We start from the raw sequence: 22,074 nt of genomic DNA, 5'->3' as shown, positions 1-22,074 counted from the left end.
GCAAAATATTTTATATTATAAAACAGTCACTGTCAATGCATCTTAAGATACCTATTCTTTATCATGTTTGGAAGTAGTCTTATTTTTTCTTTTCTTTTAGATATCTAATTATATTATTAGATATGAAAGGCCATTAAATTACAAACTACATTTAATTTCAGCAAAGGCTTATATTAACTGGGATACATTGTTTCTTAACAGTCAATGTAATTTGCCTCTTTTTTGATTACTTTCTTTGGAACTATGTTTATTTCTATCAAAGAGGATGCATTGTAGAAACAATTCAATACACTTTCTCTTTAATTTATCATACTTCATCACGGACCTACACTGGACATTTATTTGTTTGCTTGTTGTACTAAAATTCTGCCATGCGCCTGAAGATCTAGGATTTACTTTTGTGTTACCTGAACACATAAAGACTCTATGTACGTAACACATCTAGGGCTCTGGTGATGAAATTATACATTTAAATAGATAACTCTTCCACAATTATAGAAATATTACATCCTAATCACTTATTACATTTGCATCACTACAAAAATTATAATTCTACAGGAAATAAGAAAGGAGGTCCAAAAGAGACGAAAACCACAAAAATTGTGCATAAAGTCGTAAGTGCTCCGTTCTGGATTATCTCCTACTTGAATTCTTCCAAACATGCGCCTCCCATATGAAACCGAGAGGGAAATGATTCTGCAACTCCATCTACTGAATGTTATTTCTGCTGTGCAGAGACCTGGAAATTGCCTGGGCAGAGGAAAAGGTCTGAATTTACATAAGTGGGTTTCTGTTTTGCATTGCACGCTACCCTCCCGTCATTTAATTTCCAACTAAAACAACAAAAAATAGAAGAGAGAGCTACAAAATGCAACCGTTCATCCTCTTATTTCTTAATAATGGCCCACATACTACCATCTGTTGTGTAATACCACGCAAGCAGTAGTGTAACAGAGCAAAAGCCAACACGGTGGCAAGGAGCAGGGACTCTAGTGAGTGCTGCCCAGACAGTTAAAGAACCACCTCAAAACAAAGACAGCATGGCAACATCAAGAGAGCGATATAAGAAGCAAGAGCTATGCTAACTATCATCTCAAGAAAAGGGCAAAGGAGGCACCAACATGCTAAAATGTTACTCTGAATGCGCTGCCATTCTGCAAAAGGAGAAAAGGAAATGCTGGCTCACTGCGGATGAAAGGACTACAGACAGGATCTCAGAGCAACTAAACAACTGCCTCCAGCTTGGTTTTCAGTCATTCTATCTGCAGCTAGCAGCAGCTCCTTTGACATTACTAAATCCAATTGCCACAGAGTAGAAGTTTTGTTACAGCTTCAGACAGAGCTGAATGTGATCTTGGCTCTTAAAAAAGGCAGTGTGCTGCCTAAAAAGCATAAAGACCTTTGAGACCAGGGAAATGGCTGCATTAACAGCAGCACAGGCTGTATATCAAGGCAAGTGACTTTTCTTCTTTACTCAGCACTCATCAGATCACATCTATAACACCATGACCAGTTTTGAGACTCCAATGAAATTGATAAGAAAAAGTGAGTTCAGCGGAGGGTCCCCGGGACAGCCAGAGTTGGACCACCTACCCCATGCAGGGTAGCTTCTCCAGTCTGCAGAAGGGATAGTTTTGGGGGCATCAAACTGCAGTCCCCCAGCGCTTGCAGGGAGGTTATCTAGGAAATAGGGCCAGGCTTTTCACAGCTGTGCCTGCTGGGAGGAAGGACAACAGGTATAAATTGAGACAAGAGATGCTGAGGATGCATATGAGGAGCAATGTTTTCACCAGGAAGACAGTCCAGCAGTGGGGCAGGCAGCCCAGAGAGACTGTGGTCTCCACCCCTGGCAACCCAACTGGACAACACCGTGTGTAACCACGTTTGCTCAGACCTTTGACCTCAGAGGTGGTTCTACTGTGAGCAGGAGCTGAACAAGAGAACTCTTCAGTTCCATTAACTTTTGAGTCTAAGAAAGGGATGCTAACAAACCTCTAAGGATATCTGGACCTTTGTGGGTTTGGGCAAACCCTTAGGGGATTAGGCATTCAGAGCATTTAAGATAAAACACATTTTCCTGACTTCAGCATATTTTGAAAAAGAACAGCAATCAGCAATAGGTCCTGGGGATGCAAGAGACTGAAAAACATGACTTGAGGTAAAAATATACTAAGAGATATTAAAAAAAAAAAAAGAAAAAAAATTTCGTGGAAGAATAGCAAGTCTTAAACCACAAGATTGCAAGAGAAACATAATAAAGCAACATACTGGGGGAGAGGAGAAATCCCAAGATCAGAGAAGTGAAAGAATGGATCATAAAAAGGCAAAAACAATTCACAAAGAGAACAGAAGAGTTTTCCCCATCTCTGCATGTGGATTTACCCTTGGAATGTAAGTTGTTATGGTAACAACACTCTCAAGGAATTTTGCCAAGGAATGGCATATCAACCTCTAGGGCAGGTCTCTAGCTGCTATTTCAGAGGATTAAGCATTTAAGAAACTTGTACCAAGTAAATGTTGATCCCTCTAAGTACCAAATGGAAACCACGCCTATAACAACAGCAAGAGTCTTGTCTGTTAAATGAAAAAGTAGATAATAAAAATAAACAAACAAAACCGAATGACTGCATATATTAAAAATAAATTAGGCTAAGTATAAGGTAGTAACGTCAGGGCAAGAAAGTGAACTTTGATGGGAAGAAATATGCGTACATCTGATAGTAGACAGGCAATGAATAATTCCTTCTTGCCCTCCAGATAAAACTGAGATTTAAAAAAAGAAGAAGTTTAAATTTTTCCGCATTTTTGGAGAATTTAGATGGCATTATGTAAATTTAGATTGAATATAAAATAAAATAACTATTTTCATTTAAAAAAATTAAATAAATTTAGGAGAAAGAGAATGTTTTATATTTACTTCAACTCTCTCCTTTAAGTCTTCACTACTGCTAAATATTAGTATATCTGACTTTCATATGGGCTACCACCAAAGTACCCATTTACACATTTTACCTGACCACCTACCACATAAGCAGTTACAAACTCTTCACTTGGTCTCAATGAAATCTAAAAAAATTACAAATGGAAACCAAATGTACTTGACTAGCTTTTGTTATGTCACCCTAAATGCTAGATTGTCTGACAGTGTAAATCAAACCTACCAGGGCAGAGTAAGCATACTAAGTCACATAAGCTACCTTTAGTAGGCAAGGATGTAGGGATTTTCCCAAGCCAAGTTACTTTTTATCAAACTGTGCTGCTCTAATACTGTCAGCACTGAGCTGCTGCCTAACCCATAAAAAACAACCAGCCTACTGAGATTATTCTAGTTTTGGCTGGTAGCCTGGTGTTTTAAAGCAGTAGTTAAAATATGATCAGTTCATGTGTACGTGGACCTATTCCCTTAACAAAATTTTAATTAGGATTTTTAAATACATACTGAAAAAAAAAATGCATTCACACTTCAAAGGGTATTTGTACAGGCAGTCATCTGCAATACAAAAATCCCAGTTCTCCCCAATCCCATTTCCTCACTGTCCTAAAGAACATTTGAAACATGTTTTCTGATCTGACCTCTCATTTTGAAGTGCTATCTGAATACCAGACTACTGTGTATAGCATTAAAATAAAAGGGGGAAAATACAGACTTCTGTAAAAATGAACGTTGACAAAATTTAAACTACTGCCTTAATGCTGAAAGAACACTATAATTTGAAACGCAGGCTCACACTGGAAAAATAACACCATGATAGAGAGATGGCCGAGAGTAAAGATGATTCAAAACTGAAATAAAATAGGTTTCACAATTATCTTTCCAAATTTCAGATACAATATAAAAATGCTTTCAATACCTAACTTCCTGCTATAGTTAGTAGGCATGCAAGCAATGTTTATGCCTGAGAAATAAAACGGGGTATTTCATTACTGTAGCTTAATTATCCGAGTAGTAAGACAACACTTTACAATGAATGTGTAAATGAATTAGATCATTATCTGAGTGTTAATACCATTATGAGGCTTCTAAAATATACTAGACAGATAGAAACTGTTTCCATGTTTTAGAGTTTTTGCTTTTAACATTCTCAAAGCACATGATTATGCCCAGACCTTTTCAATTTTTAGCCCAAAAGTATTGGTTAATTAAAAATAATATGTTACCTGTCTTCCACTAGAAAGAAAAGGAGAAATATACTTTTCCAAAACTTCCTTTAAATTTTTCTCTTGGTTTACTTATTGGCTGACTTGCAGTAGTTTCCAAATTTATCTTGTTAGAACAGCTCAATTAAAAATAAGTGTTTATTAACACAGACTAAATTTGAAAACAAATCACTTACGTGCAGTAATTGCTTGAGAGCAGTAAGTGATGGGTATATAATTCTACCTCCTAAACTGCTAGTTATAACTCTAATCATGAAAGCTCTCACTGGATTGACAAACTGGGTCAGGAGTGTTTACAAGTAACCACAGGCTTTCAATGCACTTAAATTATTATTATGGCTGTATCTATGGCACTGGCTGAGCCACAGGTTTAACACTCCTTCCTATCCCTTTCAAACTATGAAAGACTTTAACTTTGGCTGCAGGTCACTTCATCCAGATCTTGAATCCATTGTGGAGCCTTGGGTCAGAATCAGGTGGCAAAGGCTGGTTTACTCTCATTGTAACACAGCAGAAAAAAAAGTCACAATTGAGAAGAAACTCATGATGCAGATTTTAAGGACCTCTCAGATGCTGAATATCTGCTGAAGCATCAAGAGCTATATTCTGAAAAAAATGAATTCATTAGCCAGGAAAGGAGAAGAGACATTGCCCCCATTGTTCATCGCTTTCTCATCACCTTTTCACAAAGGGGAGGAAGACACACACGCAGGTAAAGGACTCAGCCAGGGTCTCTGCCACATTGCTGGCTGTGGCTGTGGACAATAGCAAGTGGTGCAAGCCCATGTGTGTACATATAGAAGCACAACGACAGACATATCCACTAGCCTAAATTTTTTTGTTTGGTTTGGTTTTAGAAAGCATTAAAACAATAAACACACACCCAGCACAAAACCAGTACTTTTTAGAAAAACTTTCCTCTGTTGATTTTTAAAGGGTGTAATTTTGTCCTAGTGTCTTTAAAAATAACTCCCAACCCAATGGAATTTGATGCTGTTCCTAAATATAAACATTGATATAATAGGCATTTCAGATACTCTGAAGGAAGTATTAATAGCATCAGACTACCTATGAGATTCCTGGACGCTCATCAGAAAAATGCATCAACTAGATGAAAAACTACCAGATATAGAAAGAAAATTATTTACCTTAGTTTAATCTAAATTCAGCCCATGGCTGTACATGTGTGTGTATACATACACCCAAAGTAGTCCAGAATTCTTTGGGAGAAAAAGGTGAAAGAGAGAAAAATGCAATAAAGCAAACCCAAGGTAAAAGAAAATTAAAAGAGTGCAGTAATTTGGAAAAAAAAGAAAAGGAATGATTTTAAACAGAAAAATCCTTCTTTTAGGATTATTTTAAAAGAGAGTGGGGTTTTTTTTACAAACTTTTGGAAATGTTTTCACTTTATTTGTTTCTAAAATTAACTGAAATTTGTTGGTTGATAATTTGAAAATTCTTTTAGCTTAATTGTCATCAGGGATAAATTAATTTTGAGTATCTATTATGACAATTACATACAGCTACATTTCCAATTCTAATGCATTTTTAATAACCTTCATCAGGCAGTGATTTGAATTTCAAATTTCCTTCTAGTAAGAAGTAAGAATTAGATAGTTTTGTGCTAATTTTCATAATAAATTGCTCTTTATTTATGTTGCAATGCCTCCCTTACTCCAAGTAAATCAAAACTTTAAATGAAACCTAGTACTCATAAGACTTACTATATTTCATCTCCCTTTATTAAGAAAAAGTAAATTACAGTGACAAACCTGTCTGCCCTCCCTCATATACCATAACCTGCTGTTTGTACCTATCTGCTTCCTTTTATAGCTATTGTACAAAGGCCCATGCCTACTCCCATTTCCACATCGAAATGGTAAACATTCCCCAGCAACACAGACACATAATTCAGAGTAGCTTCAAAGGAAAATGTTGTCATTAGGCAAGAAAAAAAAATTCTCACATAACATTGTTTTACTAGTGGTATAAACAGTAGGCTAGATAATTAGGTCCTTAACTTTCATCATGAACTTTTATTATTTATGTAGTATATGCTTGAATAGTGAAAATAGACACAGAGAATACTGGAAAAAAATTTAAAAAGCAGAGTTAAGTTCTAAAAGATGGAAAGGAAGACCTCAATATTACTTTGACTAATAGTTCTATAGGCCTACTCCATCATTTTCTTCTTGTTTAGGGTAGTAGACCCCACTGGGTGTGATTTATGGCCTTCCTACACTGTATCTTAAGACAAATAAATACCTCTATGTTTACTGGCACTTTTTTATACATACATTCTTCTGTACATATTATGATACACATTGTCATAATTATATGATTGCATTTAATTTTTCATAACTATTTTTCACTGCAGTCAGAAAAAATTAAAAATACCATTCTATTGAATAGAGGCTTTATAAATTTGTTTGACTGTCTTAAATTCATACTCTTTTTCTGACTTAATTGTATACAATCTGATTTCTCTTCTGGTTCTTCTGTAACAGTCATCACACAAGTATAGTTCACACAGATTTCAGAAATAATAATTTTCTTTCCTGCCTTCCTCACTTCCAAGAGATGTGGATTATACTGGCAGGGAAGGAACAAGGAATTGTATGGTGAAAACAAATGAAAGCCAAAAATGGCTTTCATTTTTTTTTCACCACACAATTCCTTTGGTTTCACCAAAGGACACTGGCTTCACCAAAGCCAATGTCCTTTAAACTATTGATTGAATTTAAGATATCCAGGGCTCAGCTTTTCAACAACGCTGCATTAAAAAGGGGAATTTGTTTAGTCCAAATCTCCACTGCAGAACCCAGCTGTTTTATATCCTAGTTCAACTGTTTCTTCTTGATTTCCCCCAAAGGACCAGTGAGGATTTGCTTCAGAGACCTTAATTCCAGTCTCTCTTCTCGTAAGTGCCTGTGCCCCAGCTTCATCTGGGTCCCTGCTACTGAAACCCTCACTTCCAAACACATGCTCTTCCTATTTCAGAACTGGCCACTCCTGGGCAATGTCTGAGAAGTGCACACCTCCCAGCTGCTGGCACAAATGAGGTGGTTTCATTAATGAGCAATTTGCTTGGGTGCCAAAAACCAAACAATCCCTCCTTGCTTTCTGTTAATGTGCACCTGGTCCTGCTGCAAGACTGTCTTTGCCCCAAGTACAATGGAGCGGAAGAGGAAAACTATGTCCATGCTCTTCATTTCCTTGTTCGCCTTTCTCTCATTGTTAGGATTTTTATTTCTGCACCAGTCTCCTTGGCTTTGTGCAGTCAACTAAAATAAATTTATTACCTCTAGTAATAAACACTTCCTTCAAATTTTCCCATCCCATTCTTCACTTTAGCATTTCTCATGTCAATTTTTTGCACAACTGGCTTTCTATCAACCTTGATGTTTCTAAAAGATATTCAGTGGATAAGGTCTCTCACAGAGTGGCAGAACATTTATTTCTTTATTTTTCTCTCTTGCTCTATTTGGTTTATTTCTTCTCTAAGTTTTAATTTAATGATTTTCCTTTCCCTGTTACCAAGTGCCAGAGGATATACATACAGAGAATGGCTCCATGATCTCATCTCAAACACCTGTCCTTGTACTAGTCTACAGAAACGACAAGTAGTTATTACAGTGAATGTCAGAATGTTCTTTCTTCTCTGAAAGAACTGGGGCAAACATATTTCATTACTCAAGAGAGAAAATTATCTGAATTTCCATCATATTTGAAGCTTTACAGATTACATGTGACATTTTAGCTGTCAAAGCCAGAAGTGTTTCAAAAAAATACACGCAAAACACAGGTTTGCAAGACCTTAAACTTTTCCAAAACATGGCTAGATTTTCACGGTAAAAGCCAAATATACATAACTGACACACTGCGTTCTCTGCTGTAAGGCAATAACACAAGAGCAGTTCAAAGAAGAGTTCTCTTGAGACTGTTTTAAGGGACACTAGGAAGATTAAGTATATTTTTTCCATCACTAAAAATAGCTGAAATATACTCAGGAGAGGGCAAGACCAGTTTGACACAATACATGCGGCTCAGGAATATATCAAGAGCTAGTAGCAATTTTAATTCATGGTTCACAGAAAAGTCTGTGTTGGATGGAACTCCTGGTCCACCTTGAAAGCAGGGTGTTCGATGAGGTTACACAGGGCCTTGCCAAGCTAGACCTTGAAGATTTCCAGCAAGGAAATACTGACCTCTCTGCTTAGCCTGTTCTGTTGTTTAGTTGTTCTCACAGCTATTTTTTTTTTAATTCCTTATATCAAGGTAATTTCCCCTGAAGTAAGCTCTGCCCATTGCTACTTGTTCTTCCCCTGGGCATCCTAGAGAAGAGAACACCTCAGCCACCTTACCAAAACTGGAAGCCTGTTACTAGTTGCCCCCAGGCCTTCTCTCTTTGCTAGTGAAAACCTTCCTTTAGTCTTTCCTTCAGTCTTCAGTTCCTTCAGCCTTTCCTCAAGTTCTCCAACTCCCAAATTCCTCACTAGTACTCTCTGGTTTTTTTCCCTGTCTTGAATAGAGCAGTAAGGGGACCAGAATTAGGCACAATATTACAGGTATGGTTTAATATACACTCAGTAGAGAGAAGCGTTCCAGGCTGAACATCCTTGCTCTGCTGCCCATACTCCTCCTGAGGTTATCCAGGACATGGTTTGCATTCATTACTGCCACACAGCTGGCTCAGCTCAGCCCACTGCCCAAAGGGACCCTCAGGGCCTCCTCAGCAGAGCTGAACTCCATCCATTCAGTTCCCAGCCCCTTTTCCTGCTTTGGTTATCAGGTCTCAGGTGCAGGAGAGTTTTGTAGAGATTATGGAGCCTCCATGCCTGGAGATGTTCAAAACCCAGCTGGACATGGCCATGAGCAATGGGATCTGACTGATGCTGCTTTGAGCAGCACATTAATCTACAAGGGCTCCAGAGGCCCTGAATTGTTCTATGCATCAGTGGCATTTTGGAAATTTTGCATTATAATTTTTTTTCTCCTCCTGCTGAAATGATTAAACAGCCCTCCCCTATCCAATATTATTTTTTTCCAAGGAAAAGTTTCAGTCTTCCAGCTTGTTTTAATAACATAATGGCAATACAGGCTTCTATTTAAACAGTTGATTTGTAAGGGCAAGAGAGTCCCTTCTGCTGCCAGACTGTACACACACTCAACTATTAGTATGCATCTACTGTATTAAGTGTACATGGATCTTCATATAAGAATCACCACTAATAGGTCTTCGTGGTTTTTTTGTGTTATAAGTAGAGATTATCTTTCCTTTTCCCACTTTCATTTTCCTCCTTGATACTTAGATTCAGCCACTGATGCCACTGTTGAGGAGTTTAATGCCACCCATTGATACTGTTTCATTGAATCAAGCCTGTGAATTGACTCTTCAAATTAATACATTGTGACTCCAGGGTTTAGGTGGATGGAGTCCTATATAGGAAGGGACTATTTATTGCATTTTATATCCATGTTTGTAGGAGCTCGAAGTCCTGTCAGCATGCTCAACTAGATTTCTTCATTATATTGTTAAGAAAAGAAGATGTTATTGCCTTAATACAATCTTTGTTGAAAAAGATTTTGTTTTATTCGTTTGCATGCTGCCCTTTGATGTGCTCAGACTCTATTAGCAGCTTTATTACCAGCACAGCTCCAATTATTCCTGCAATTTGCTTTTTGGTGCATAGAATGCTTGCTTTGAACAACTACGTTGTTCAAATACTTCTATATTTTAAGTGGGATCTGATAATTGCTGCAAATCTTTTTGTTTGGTGTACATAACTGAGTAATTTTATTAACAGTTTTTCATTTAAACAGGGTTCATTTTAATCTCATCAGATGAGTAATAGCAGCCTATGGAAGCAATATCCTTCACAACCTTTCCACACCAACCAGATGATTTTACTAGAAGGTATTACTTGAAAGCGCTGTAAACAAATATTTGAAGATAATTAAATGTCAAAATGGGAAAAAACAAGAATATAGTTTTCAGGAAAATTTAGTTATCTCTTCTTTGGAAGACTTGGCAAAATAAGGATGTAAAAATCACATGAAGTACATTTGGGCACCTCTTTCGGCATCAAAGAGCAAAGACACAAAAAATAACTGTTCAATCCTTGATTATTTGCAGAAAAAAACTTGCAAAATATTATTCAAAACTAACACAGTCACACACACATTCACTGGGCTCCTAAGAAAATACTACTTTGAGATCACTATTTTGAAATTTTCTGAAAGAAATTCTGTGGAAAAAAATGACCATACTTTTAAAGAATGGGCATAAGGGAAATAGAGGGAAAGGAGAAAGTGTTCTAAGATTGGGATGATTTTCAAAGCAAAAATCCAAAATTTGGGAATATGACCATATCTTAATAAGGTATTCCTATTCAGGTTTTGTTGAATATGAATTTTTGCATGAATTTAACCAGATGAGAAAGTAAAGACTAATTGAGGAACTATCAATCAACAAACAAATAGTAGAAGCATAATGGTCAACAGACCAAAACCAGACAGGTTTGAATTTGAGATTTTGAAAAACAGACAATTATACCAAAAACAATTATACCAAGGAAAAAAAAAGTGCAGAAGAGGAATTCAAATAATATTCAAATTTGGATGCAAATCAAGTGTTACAATATACCTTATCACAAAAAAGCCCATGAATCAAGCCTAACAATTACATTTTGATGGATGGTAATCCAACTTCCTTTTTGAGTATGTCTTTGCATTTAAGAAGCCATGCAATATCATGAGTGATAATAGTAGCGTGCCAGATTATAGATGCCCATAAGGAGGCTTGCACAACTTTTTATTTGTAGTGACCATGAGCAATACAAGAGTCTGAAATACTCCACAGTAAAACAGGACTCTTGGAAAAAACTACAGTGAACAGGAGGCCAGTTCACCTTTTTTTAGCAACAAGAAGTGTTATTTAGGCAATTTGGCAGTGTCTAGAGAACACCACGGAAAAGAACAAACCAGAACAACCCAAAGGTAACTAAGTGGAAACAATGGGAGAGAAGTTCTTATAAGGATTTTGGTAATGTTACCACATATAAATATTTTAATTTTTCATTTCAGATTTGTAATTACATTTGAGAATTGCATGAGCTAGCACAGAGATGACTGTGGCAAAATTCAGTTGTTTTCAAAGTAATCAGGAATTCGCTTATCCTGAATAAGCACCTCATGCTTTAAGATCATCTCAATTACGGATTAGGAGCTGTAATGTAGAAGAATGAAAATCTTACTGTTCCTGAATATAGTGTTCTTAAACATAAATATAACCTGCCCCCTCCTTCCTCTTACCAGACAGGACTATGAACATACCACAAAAAACTATAGGTGTTTGCTTGTGCACACATGCACAGGAGACCGGAATGCCAAGACTTGTTCAAGAGACTGCTGTAGCTGGTATAAGAACTTGTCATAAATCACTGGGATTGCATCCCACAAGTTTCTTCAGGACAATCAAGCAGTGAAAGAAAATTGTAAGGTATTTCCCATTGTGTGGCCCTGGCCACAAATTAATTCAGTGAATTAGAGTTAAAAGGGTACTACTATTCTTTTTCTTGATTATTATCTATTTTTGTGGACACAGTATACAACATGTGCTTAAAACCATCTGTCCCCTATATATTTTTGACTATCAGAAGTCATTACTAAAACGTGCAATTTATTTCATTTTGCATTTGCAGATTTATATAAAGCTCATCATAATCGAATATAATGACAGGAAAAACTAATAAAATAAATCTAAAAATCTCATCCTACTTTAATCTTGCTAACTTGAAACTCTAAACCTTAGATATAGCTGTTGTTTACACAATCCTAACAGAACAGTCTCACATATTGGGGGGCTTAAGTCAGTAAATCTTGAACTCTATACCAGACATCAGCTATTTATTTATTTATTTGAAGGGGAAGCACATTAGCATTTACAGATTCAAACTTCTCTTGCTCCAAGACAGCTATACCTTGCAAGACCCAATCCACAAGACCTTTGCTTCAGGTAAAGGCTATTAAACTTATACATGAAAAAGAAGCATGCATGAGTGGAACTGGAAGTTTCACAAGGAATGGAAGAATCCTTGTTTGTTGATTCCCATTCTGGTATTTATGGACTATCATGAGTAATTCAGCTATGTCATCCTTAAGTTCCATTTGGGCTCCTGAGTAACAGTATTCTCTGCGTAGCTGGGCCTGAAGTATCTATGATCAAGTTTACGACACAGAGATATCTCTGCAGAATCCTCCCTTGCGTAACCACACTAGAACATGTCATTTTTCTCTACAGTAAACCCCAATGCAAAAGTGCTTATTTCTACTCTTTTTTGCACATTTTCTTCATATTCTTGCGTCTCTGGGAAGATTTTTGCCCCTCATGGTTCAGAATCTGTACTTATAATCAGTCTTAGCTATCCTGGCGAGTTGTTCTTCAAACCTTACTTTGCCTTTCCTAGTTCCACTTTACCAATTCACTGGCCAACTGTGTAATGTTTTTCTGAGTTCACTTGGATGCACTTCAGGTTTTGCTCTTATTTCTAGTAACCTTCATGTTGCTACTTAACCACGTTGACCTTCTGTAATGCTCGTGCAAACCTCTCCTAATGGGTAACAGGCACTGGTACTGTCTGATCAATATGTCTCCAAAGCCTGAAGGAATCTCACTTTTTGCATACATTATATCTTCTATTACAGAAATAGGCAAGCTTGTTATTTATGCCCTCTTTTAAGCTGGTAAAGCTGTGGTGTCTGTTTTAGGTCCTTTCCAATAGTGTAGGAACAGATACCAAGAACTTGCCCACCTCTGGGACGGGTACAGAGCTACTGCCATTTTATGCCCTCCTTGGAAGGAACACTGGGAGTTAACAGAGCTGTTCTGCACAACCTTTACAATGAATGTTCAAGGGAAAACAGTACGGCTAAGCTATAACTTACCTGAGCAAGAGTGTAATGATATACATTTACAGTAATGAGAAGTTTTAATTTGATACCAGAAACTGGAGTGAACAAATGAGGTCACATTTTGGCTAATGAATGTAATATGCACTGCTGTTGTCAGGAGGCACTTGTCTAGGACTAATGTCATTATGTTATTTAAAATAAGAAAATTACTAGTTAAAAAAACAACACAAAAGCAATGCACAACAGCAATTTACAGAATTTGCAGAATAACAAATAAACCCATATATGACCTGGATACTGGCTGGGGGGGAGGGAGTCCCTTTTCTAAAGAGGCCAGTTTATTTACTCATTAATGAATATTTATTTAGCATATGTATACCAGAAAATCTCTATTTTTAATTCTCATAGCTTTGTGCTACCAGTTCTTGTGTGTTTTTTTCCTTTGTTTAGCCCCTTCTGTAACTCACATTGCCCAGTACACAAGTTTTTCACCTAAGCATAGGACATATGTTGTCATCTAGGTAAAACACTTTAAAGAGGAATTTCATTGAGCCTCATTTCGAGCTCAAACATGGAACAGTGGAGATCTTGATGGAGATCTTTTATTGGGGTACTGTTTGTGATTGTGGATACTGATTTGAATGCAGATAAATCAAAGAGACTAATTTTTGTTTTTTCCACTTGAGATGTAAAATTTTCTTCTATAATTCTGCATGACAGCTAAAAAAATGGCACAATACAATACAATCTCTGTCCTACTTCTAGACCTTCCAACGTAACCTAGATTGATCTGAAAGTCTGAAGGACATAAATTCCTAGACAATCACAGTGGACAATCACAGTCCCACTGTATACCACCCCCTTTCTTCTACTAGTTACAAAGAGATTGTACAAGAAAAAGGATCTCAGGGTCGATAGATATAGTCTTATATGAATATTACAGTGTGAGCAGTGTCTTTTGCCCCTTTAAGAATGTTGTCCTTTCATAAGGAGTCAGGTTTGCAACTTATATTTTAATGTCTCTTAAAACACCAGCTCTCCTTTCTTCAATATTTAATATTTTTTTCATTGATTCTCAGAGTTCAGAGTTAATCTTCAACTTGCATACCATATGCCCTCCTTGTATTTTGTGAGGGAGTAAAGAAACGGAGAATTTCAAAACAGGGCTAACAGTTTGCACTGGCTAGAAATAAATATGCATTTTTAACAACTTCAAAATAAACCAATAAACAGCTCTAAAAAGAAAGCAAGAGAATCAGGGTATTTTCACCCAATACTAGCAATCAAGTAACTGATCCTGCACTGTTCGCTCAATAGTTACACTTGATGACTATTCACAAGTCATGCACATCCACTTCACCACTATTTCATTTATCAGAATGGAGGCAACCAAGGAGAATAATCAGTATGAAATAATAAAATATCCTTGGGGAGGAAAGAAAAAAAATCAAGCCAATGAATAAGATTCAGGATTTCTATTTTTGAATATATACCTTCAGAAATTATTTCATGGCTTTCTTTGAAAAATGGGCACAATCCAAGTGAATGGATACAATTCCTCTTTCTCTACAGCCAGAAGCCCATTATCCTTTTAAATAGGAAAGAGTATTCATTTCTTTCTCATCCCACTCCTTGTGCTCAAGAAGTGGAATAAGAAGGAAAAAAAGGGATGAAAAAGAGTAACATTCCTCCTTTCCATTTTGCAGATGGCCACCCCTCCATCTGCATCTGTATTTATGTTATTTTCTTAGCTTCTCAAACAATTCTTGCATTTCATATTATTTTTCTACAATGACAACAGTTGACAACATATAAAGTCTTTCATAGTCCTTTTAAAAATAAAGTATGCTATAGGCATAACATGCTCAAAAAAGAACTAAAAAACAAAAACTTCCCCAAAAGGCTTCTACAAAAGCTGTGGCCGTGTTGGAAGCCCACGGTGGAGCAGGATCCTGGCCTGTGGGCCCATGGAGAGAAGAGCTTATGCTGCAGATGCTAGCAGGACTTGTGATTCCACGGGGGGCCCACGCTGCAGCAGCCTGTTCCTGAAGGACTCCACCCCATGGGAGGGACCCATGCCAGAGCAGTTCATGAAGAACTACAGGCTGTGGGAGGGACTCACTCTGGAGTAGTTTGTGGAAGACTTTGTCCCATGGAAGGGCCCCTATGCTGGAGCAGGGGAAGGGTGTGCAGAGATGAGGGTGTGATCTAGGCTTACATCCACACTTTTTCACTGCTTGCTGTGTGACCCTTGATTGAGTCTACGTTGTGTTTCAACTTGACAGTTTTAATGTAATATTTAACACTGACATGACATAAGCTAAAAATTACTTGATAGAAGACGATAGTACAAGCACAGAGCCCTGCCCTATTTTAGGATTAACTAATGTGAAGTCTACTGGCAGACTTTGAGAGGGAGGCTAGCAGTACTTTACAAGACAGAAAGAAAAACCCATGTTCAAATATCTTGTTTCCTATCACAGAAATGCAAGTGACAGAGAAAGCAGGGAGTATCTCACTCAGTGAATCCCATCTTTTTACAGCTAAAAATCCTCGTTGTTGACAGACCCTGTAAATCTCAAAGAGTTCTGGGAAAAACCTTATGTATTCAATGAGTGTCACCATTATAACTGAGGCATTTAGCATTTTCAGAATTTGTTCAATACTTAGTTAATAATTACCGATTAAACATTTGAATAGGCACCCAATTTTACACATTCTTGAACTGCTAATGTTTAAATAAAAAAGACCACATTATTCTGTAACTTCACACACACTGAGGGTTTTGTGCTCATCAGGGAAAAACCAGTGTGATATCTCAGCTGCATCACTGAAACTTAGAGATGTTTTAAAGTGCTACTATTGTCAGGATTAGGTTTTCAACCTTATCGTATTGTTTGCAAGTTAGACATATCAAAACCACGATTCCCAAGGATGAGTGGTAAACAGGCAATGCTTCAGTTCACCAGAAAGACATGACTTACCTTGTGAAAGTTCCTAAAATATGCTGCCTTCTCATCCGGAAATTTTTCTAACCTCCTGGGCCCTTTACTGGAAGCCTTCTTGAAAACCAACCAACAACGCCTGAAAATCTGCAAACAAAATCAAAGGATTCTATTAATTTTTTCTTAAAAGGTTGAGAGTAACATAAATGCATTCAGTTACATAATTGACTTAGGAAGATATTTTAAAATGAAAATGTTTTATTTCCAAAGCCTGAAAAATTCTGAGAACATCAGTAATTTCTACACAAATATACCCAATTTGTCTTTTTATACTTTTTGATTGTCGGTCCTTTGTAGACTTTTTTGCTTCAATTTCTTTTATGAATGCCAAATTTGACAATTCCTGAGATATAAGTAAATCCATGAACTTTGAGTATAAAAGGAATTGTAAGACTGTCTTTAGAGAAAGTACTTTCAGAAATCACTTCACGTTTCTATCTTTCACATTTGTCTGTGCTCTATTTCTGTGACAGCAGTGATACCATTGAGAAACAGTTGTTGCAGTTTTTAACAGAACACAGTAATCAGGAGTTAGCATCGCCTTGTGTACACAGAAAGAAACCCACAAGGTTGAAGTAAGCACTTATGTGACCATTACTGGACAAGAACATCCAGTTCTCTCAGTTCAATGACAAACTTTTTAAGGAAAAACTATGCAGATTATTAACTATTGAGAGCATGTAGAGAAAAATAAAATCCTCCAGAAAGTACAGGGCAAACCAATATTATCCTCTCATTTTAATGAGAAACACACTAGATTTTGCTTTAAAAGCATTTTTAAACAACAAGAGTTCTTTATTAGACTACCTACCAAGCATTCTTACTTGCCATAAACAGAATATTAAAATAAGGATTGAATTATCACATAATCATAGATTTGCAGTTCAAAGAGAAGCTGACTAATAATAATCCTCTAGACTATATTATGCAAGTAAGAGATTACATATTAATCTAGTTTCATAATCTATGACAGCAGTTTACTTCATTATCCTATTCAATACTAGCACAGCTCTATAAACAATACTATACAGAATTTTATGTTACTAATTCAAGGATAAATTGAAAAAAACCCCAAACCCAATGCTAGGTGATGATTCCACTGGTCATATGTGAAGAGCCTTATTTCTGTATAAATTCTACAAAATTTAATGACACAGCACAAAAAATACAGTACTATTTAATTTGAATCAACCATATCTCCCATTACCAAAAAAAAAAAAAGAATTAAAAATATCAAGGAAGTATGAGCAGAGAGTTTTCCCCTCAATGTGATGCTGTTTAAACTGAGTACGTGCAGCAAATGTAGTATCATTAAATTAATTAAGCTTAATTAACCACATTATGATATAATAATACTGACACTATACTGTTGCCATTACCTCAGATGAATGTTATCAGTCAAAAAAGTGTTTTGTTTTAAAAACCTACCATTGGAGTACAGTATCAGTACATTTAATTATGAAGACTTTTGTCAGGAAGCATAGCATTTAGTTAAATCCTCTGCAAGTATACGGCTTACAAAGCATACAATTCCTAGGGCTTTTCAACTAAGGTTGTAAAGTGTCAACTGTTGAACTGTACCTCCTGTCTCAGAAATTACTTCACCTAACCTGGGGAAAAGCAAAGACAATATCATATTTCCTGAAAAAAAAAAAAAAAAGACATTACACTGTGGGACATCATAAACCATCTTTATTAGATAGTACTTTCTTCAAATAGCATCTAGGCAGTGTTGCAACTTGACTTTGCCAAAGCTATAGCACTGCTCCCACAGTTATTTCTTGTTTAAACCATATTAACTACACAATGCTGTAGAGTGAAAAGCTGCACACACAAGTATAGAATACTCATACTATTTAGAACTTATTAAAAGCAATAGCACCAACTGTCCAAAGCAGACATATTTATTAATTTAATAAAAGTGTCATTTTTAATAATACTCCTGGCTCTTCTGGGATCTTGGGTGGTTTTTTTAGTCTGTGTGTATTTTCGGTTCATCTGTCTTACTCTGAGGAGAAAATTCGTTTTCAACGTAAAACCCACTGTCTTCTTTTCATTTCATTTCCTTGATTTTCTTATTTTCATCATCTGCCTTTAATTGTTTACAGTCTTCAAAAAATTCTCTTTAGAAAATACAGAACAACCCAAGGCCACATCACCAGTGGTGGTGGGTTTTGGCATAGCCATGAAATCTGCATTTTACAGATTACCTGAATTTTGAACAGCTGCTGATAATGTAACAGATATTTTATATTAATTAACCAAACTTTTTTGAAGATTGGTAGGAGTTGATTTTTTTTTTCAATATATATATATATGGCATAGTCATATTTCATTTTAATGCAAAGTATATTAGATCCAGTACATTGGAAATATCCCTAAAAAAGGCAACTAGACATCAGAGTTGAGGAGTCAAGATTTCTCTCTGTGAGGATGAGAACATTTTCTGGACAAAAGGTCATCTAATGCATACTCCAAAGCGTTTCCTTCAGTGACAAACGAGCAGGTTATCCTGAATGACACCTTCAGTCTTTTTTGCAATTCAGGACAGCTTGAAAGCGAGTTTAAGGGTTTGCAGCTAAGCTGATGAAATTCTAGAGGAAGAATCTCATTAATGGGCACTACAAAGCATCCATGGAATTCTAGGGCTTGATGCTAGTTATCTTTAAGGATGCTCTTTACCAGTCCTTTCCCCAAATTTCCGAACTGGGATGAATTCAAAGGCTTTAGCACATAGACTGCAGGAATGAACAGCCTTTGCTTTTAAAGAACACCAAATAGCAAGAGCTCCATAAGTTTGTCCTTTAAACTGTTACGGTTTCAATTTATTGGCATCTGTTTTTTTCAGACCTTTAGGAAGAGAAGACATCTGAAGAATGAAATGGCTCAAAGAGGACTCCTGATATGGTATGCACATACACCAAGGTACATCCTTGAATCTGGATTTTACTTTTTTTAACCTAATTTTAAAGATGGTATAAACATATAGAGTTCTACTGCATTTCAGCAGCCTTTTACTTTATTATACCAAAAGAAAGTTTGTATTTCAGTGTTTGAAAAAGCATTAGCATTTGAATTTACCTATAAATATGAATAAATAGGTGCAGATGTGAGCAAACAGCAAACAAACATTTGCCTTTCATAAGGCATCTCATTGTTATACAAAAGCCTACTCAATTATTCACGAACTGTGAGATAGTCTTTTATCCCTGGCCTACTTTAGGATGCCATTGGCTGTAATCAAAACTTCTGAAAGACTTCTAAAGTCCTCAGATAACTGGGGTAGCCACTGTGAGAGAAATCAGCATCAGCCCTTAAAAAATGGAGGGAATGAGAACCACTCACAGTGTTGTCTCCATAATACTTAGATCTCTCCTGTGAGATTTAAGTGTCTGTTTCCCACACATGCATAGTTGAAGAAATGCCAAATATTTGATCATTTAATCAGGTTTACATACTTGGATGAGCACTAGCTACTTAACGAATACAATTTTAAAATTTTGTATTGAGGGTAAACAACACAAATGGCACCCTATGCCATTGTGTTTTTTTACTGGAGAAATTCAGAAACATAGTATTAAAAATACATGTTATTTTTAGGCTTTCTTTTATTACCATGCCAATTAGAAGGACCAAAACTTGTTCATTACAAGCTTAAGAAGGATTCTATTGAAATCACCTACTGAGCCCTAGGCACAGCACAACTTCTTTAAACAACATCCTTCCTCTCTCAATTTTACAAGGTGGGCAAAGTGGAATAAAATATTCCTCTAGATCTCATTACCTGTTGTGCAATTATGTATCAGTAAGCCATGCCAGTAACCCAGCACACTTGTGGTCTAGTGAGAACTGATTCAGTTGCCCATTGCTATAACATATGGGAATGGTACTCATTATAATGTATAAGCTTGCAGGGGACAGTAGTCTCTGTTCCTAAGGATGGACGTGAATAGAGTCATCTTATTAGTGAGAGAAAACGATTCCAGACTTAGAACAATATAACCTCACCAGCCCCTAAATGATTTCTGAAATCTTTCCAGTCAAAAATTTGATTCCCAGTACTGATCCATTTCTATTAATCTTCAGAGATCCCTTCATTATAAAATCACTGCATAATCTTCTTTTTGTTCTCTTTCTTCTGCTTAATTCAGCGCTCATCTCACCTTTCCAGCATGATCATATTTTTTAATATTCTTGACTAATTTATGCAAAAGTTTGGACTCTGAACGCACTATTACTTTTCATGGTCATATCACACAGTTATGTTTTATTTTTGCCATGGTTGTTCATAATAAATCTATTAAAATACATATTACAGGAAATTCACTGGCTAATTTTTTTTTCCAAAAAGAAGAAAAACTTTTTAGTTTTTCTAAAATAATTCAAAATAATTGGTTTACAGTGAAAATCTTTTGTATGATTATCCATTTTTTCACAGATTTCTAAAGCCTTTTCCTAGTCATTTACAATAGATGCTTTTCAGTTTAACATTTTTTTATCCACAGCTGTAGCTAATAAAGCTTTGCCAGTCATCACTAATATTTAGAGAAGAGATTTTTATTGACAAGTCGCTACACATGACTCCAGAAATTTCCCTTTGCACTCAAACAAATCAATAGAAAACCAGAAACAAACAAACAAACAAAAAAACAACAAAAACCCCCCCAAAACAACAACAAAAAAACCCACCCACCCCCACACACACAAAACCCAAAACAAAAAACCTCATCTTTTTTTTTTTTTTTTTTTATTAAATAATGCCAAACAGGAAAGTTAAAACACTATAAGCCTTTTTTCCAAACCACTTAAAATGCTCTGAAATTTCCTGCCCCTATTCAAAACACAGTACAAATGGCAGCTTTCCTGGGTATATTGGAAAACCCTCTAATTTTCTGCCACTAGCTGTAGAAACATTTGTCTCTTGAGAGAAGCAGCAATGAGTCAGCTCTTAATTACTAACAGAAACCATCACTGACCAGGACAGGCACTGAAGCATCACTCATGAGGCTTTTTGCTAGCATAACCCATCAAATTTTTCTCCCAGGAAGACAACTACATAATAATATTCAATCCTGCATTTACATCTCATTATCCGCAGGAAAGGCTTGTTGATTTCTCCTCCCTGACTTGCCATAGGCAGCGCTCTCCCGTTAGACAAGACATCTGCAATGTATGCATTAAAACCACTAAAATATGAGTACATTCAAATTTACCTCTCTAATTATCTCCATTAAAAACGGGTATTGCTTTTTATGGGGTATGTGAGACAAATGTAGTAAGCTCTGAGCTAAGCAAAATCTATTCACAACTTAAAAATGTAGCATTTGTAGTAAGAAAAATAAAAATAGTTGTCAAAGTAAAGTCATATGTAACCATTGTTTTGACATCCACCACTTTTTGAGTTTTCTGTGCATATTTGGCTAAGGGAGAAGAGACAAGGGGTGACACCTTACCAATTCAGTGAAACTACACTTGTCATGCATTCAAGTAAAACTTAAGAGAAATTGAAAAGCAGTTATTATCTGTAAAAAGGCCCAGGAGGAAAATGGGAAGACAAAACCATTCATACCTCAGCAGAACAGGTTACAGGATCTAAGCTATTTCTGAGTAAAGTCAATAGAACACATCCCAAACCACAAACCAAAACACGTCATGTTTGCAATCCATATGCTTAATGCTACCAACACTTTGGACTAAGAATGCAAAAGTAAATACTGTTGCAAGAAGGCTTACCATCCCTCCCGCACTTAGGTTTCTGGGCATCATTGAAATTAAGTTGCCCTAGAAACTGTTTTCCCTGTCTTGAACAGCACTGATCTCATTGTCTACTTTTTCGGAAATGCAGTTCCCACTGCACTAATTGGGTGCATTTCAGGTTGCATATTTGGATTCGTATGAAGAAGCAAGAGAGGCAAAACACTGCTGCACAGCATTGAGCTCCCAAATTAGCGCAGAGGGTGCAGAGTAGCAGGGAACTGAGGCCAGCTCCTGCTCCTTT

At 36.4% G+C, this 22,074-nt stretch overlaps 1 protein-coding gene across 1 annotated transcript in view; it reads right to left on the bottom strand.

Moving 5' to 3' along the window:
• Positions 1-22,074, bottom strand: part of DOK6 (docking protein 6) — a 240,685-nt gene that overhangs the window by 132,369 nt on the left and 86,242 nt on the right. Inside the window, exon 2 of the mRNA XM_027882863.1 lies at positions 16,056-16,163. Within this exon, the coding sequence (XP_027738664.1) occupies positions 16,056-16,163 (108 nt within the window). The remainder of the gene's footprint in view (positions 1-16,055; positions 16,164-22,074) is intronic.

Source organism: Empidonax traillii, unplaced genomic scaffold (assembly GCF_003031625.1).
Source record: "Empidonax traillii isolate 1590-97213 ecotype Southwest subspecies unplaced genomic scaffold, ASM303162v1 scaffold113:size1526484, whole genome shotgun sequence".
In the NCBI taxonomy this organism is placed as follows: domain Eukaryota; kingdom Metazoa; phylum Chordata; class Aves; order Passeriformes; family Tyrannidae; genus Empidonax; species Empidonax traillii.
The sequence above is the reverse complement of the archived record's forward strand: the minus strand, read 5'-3'. Positions and strand labels throughout refer to the sequence as shown.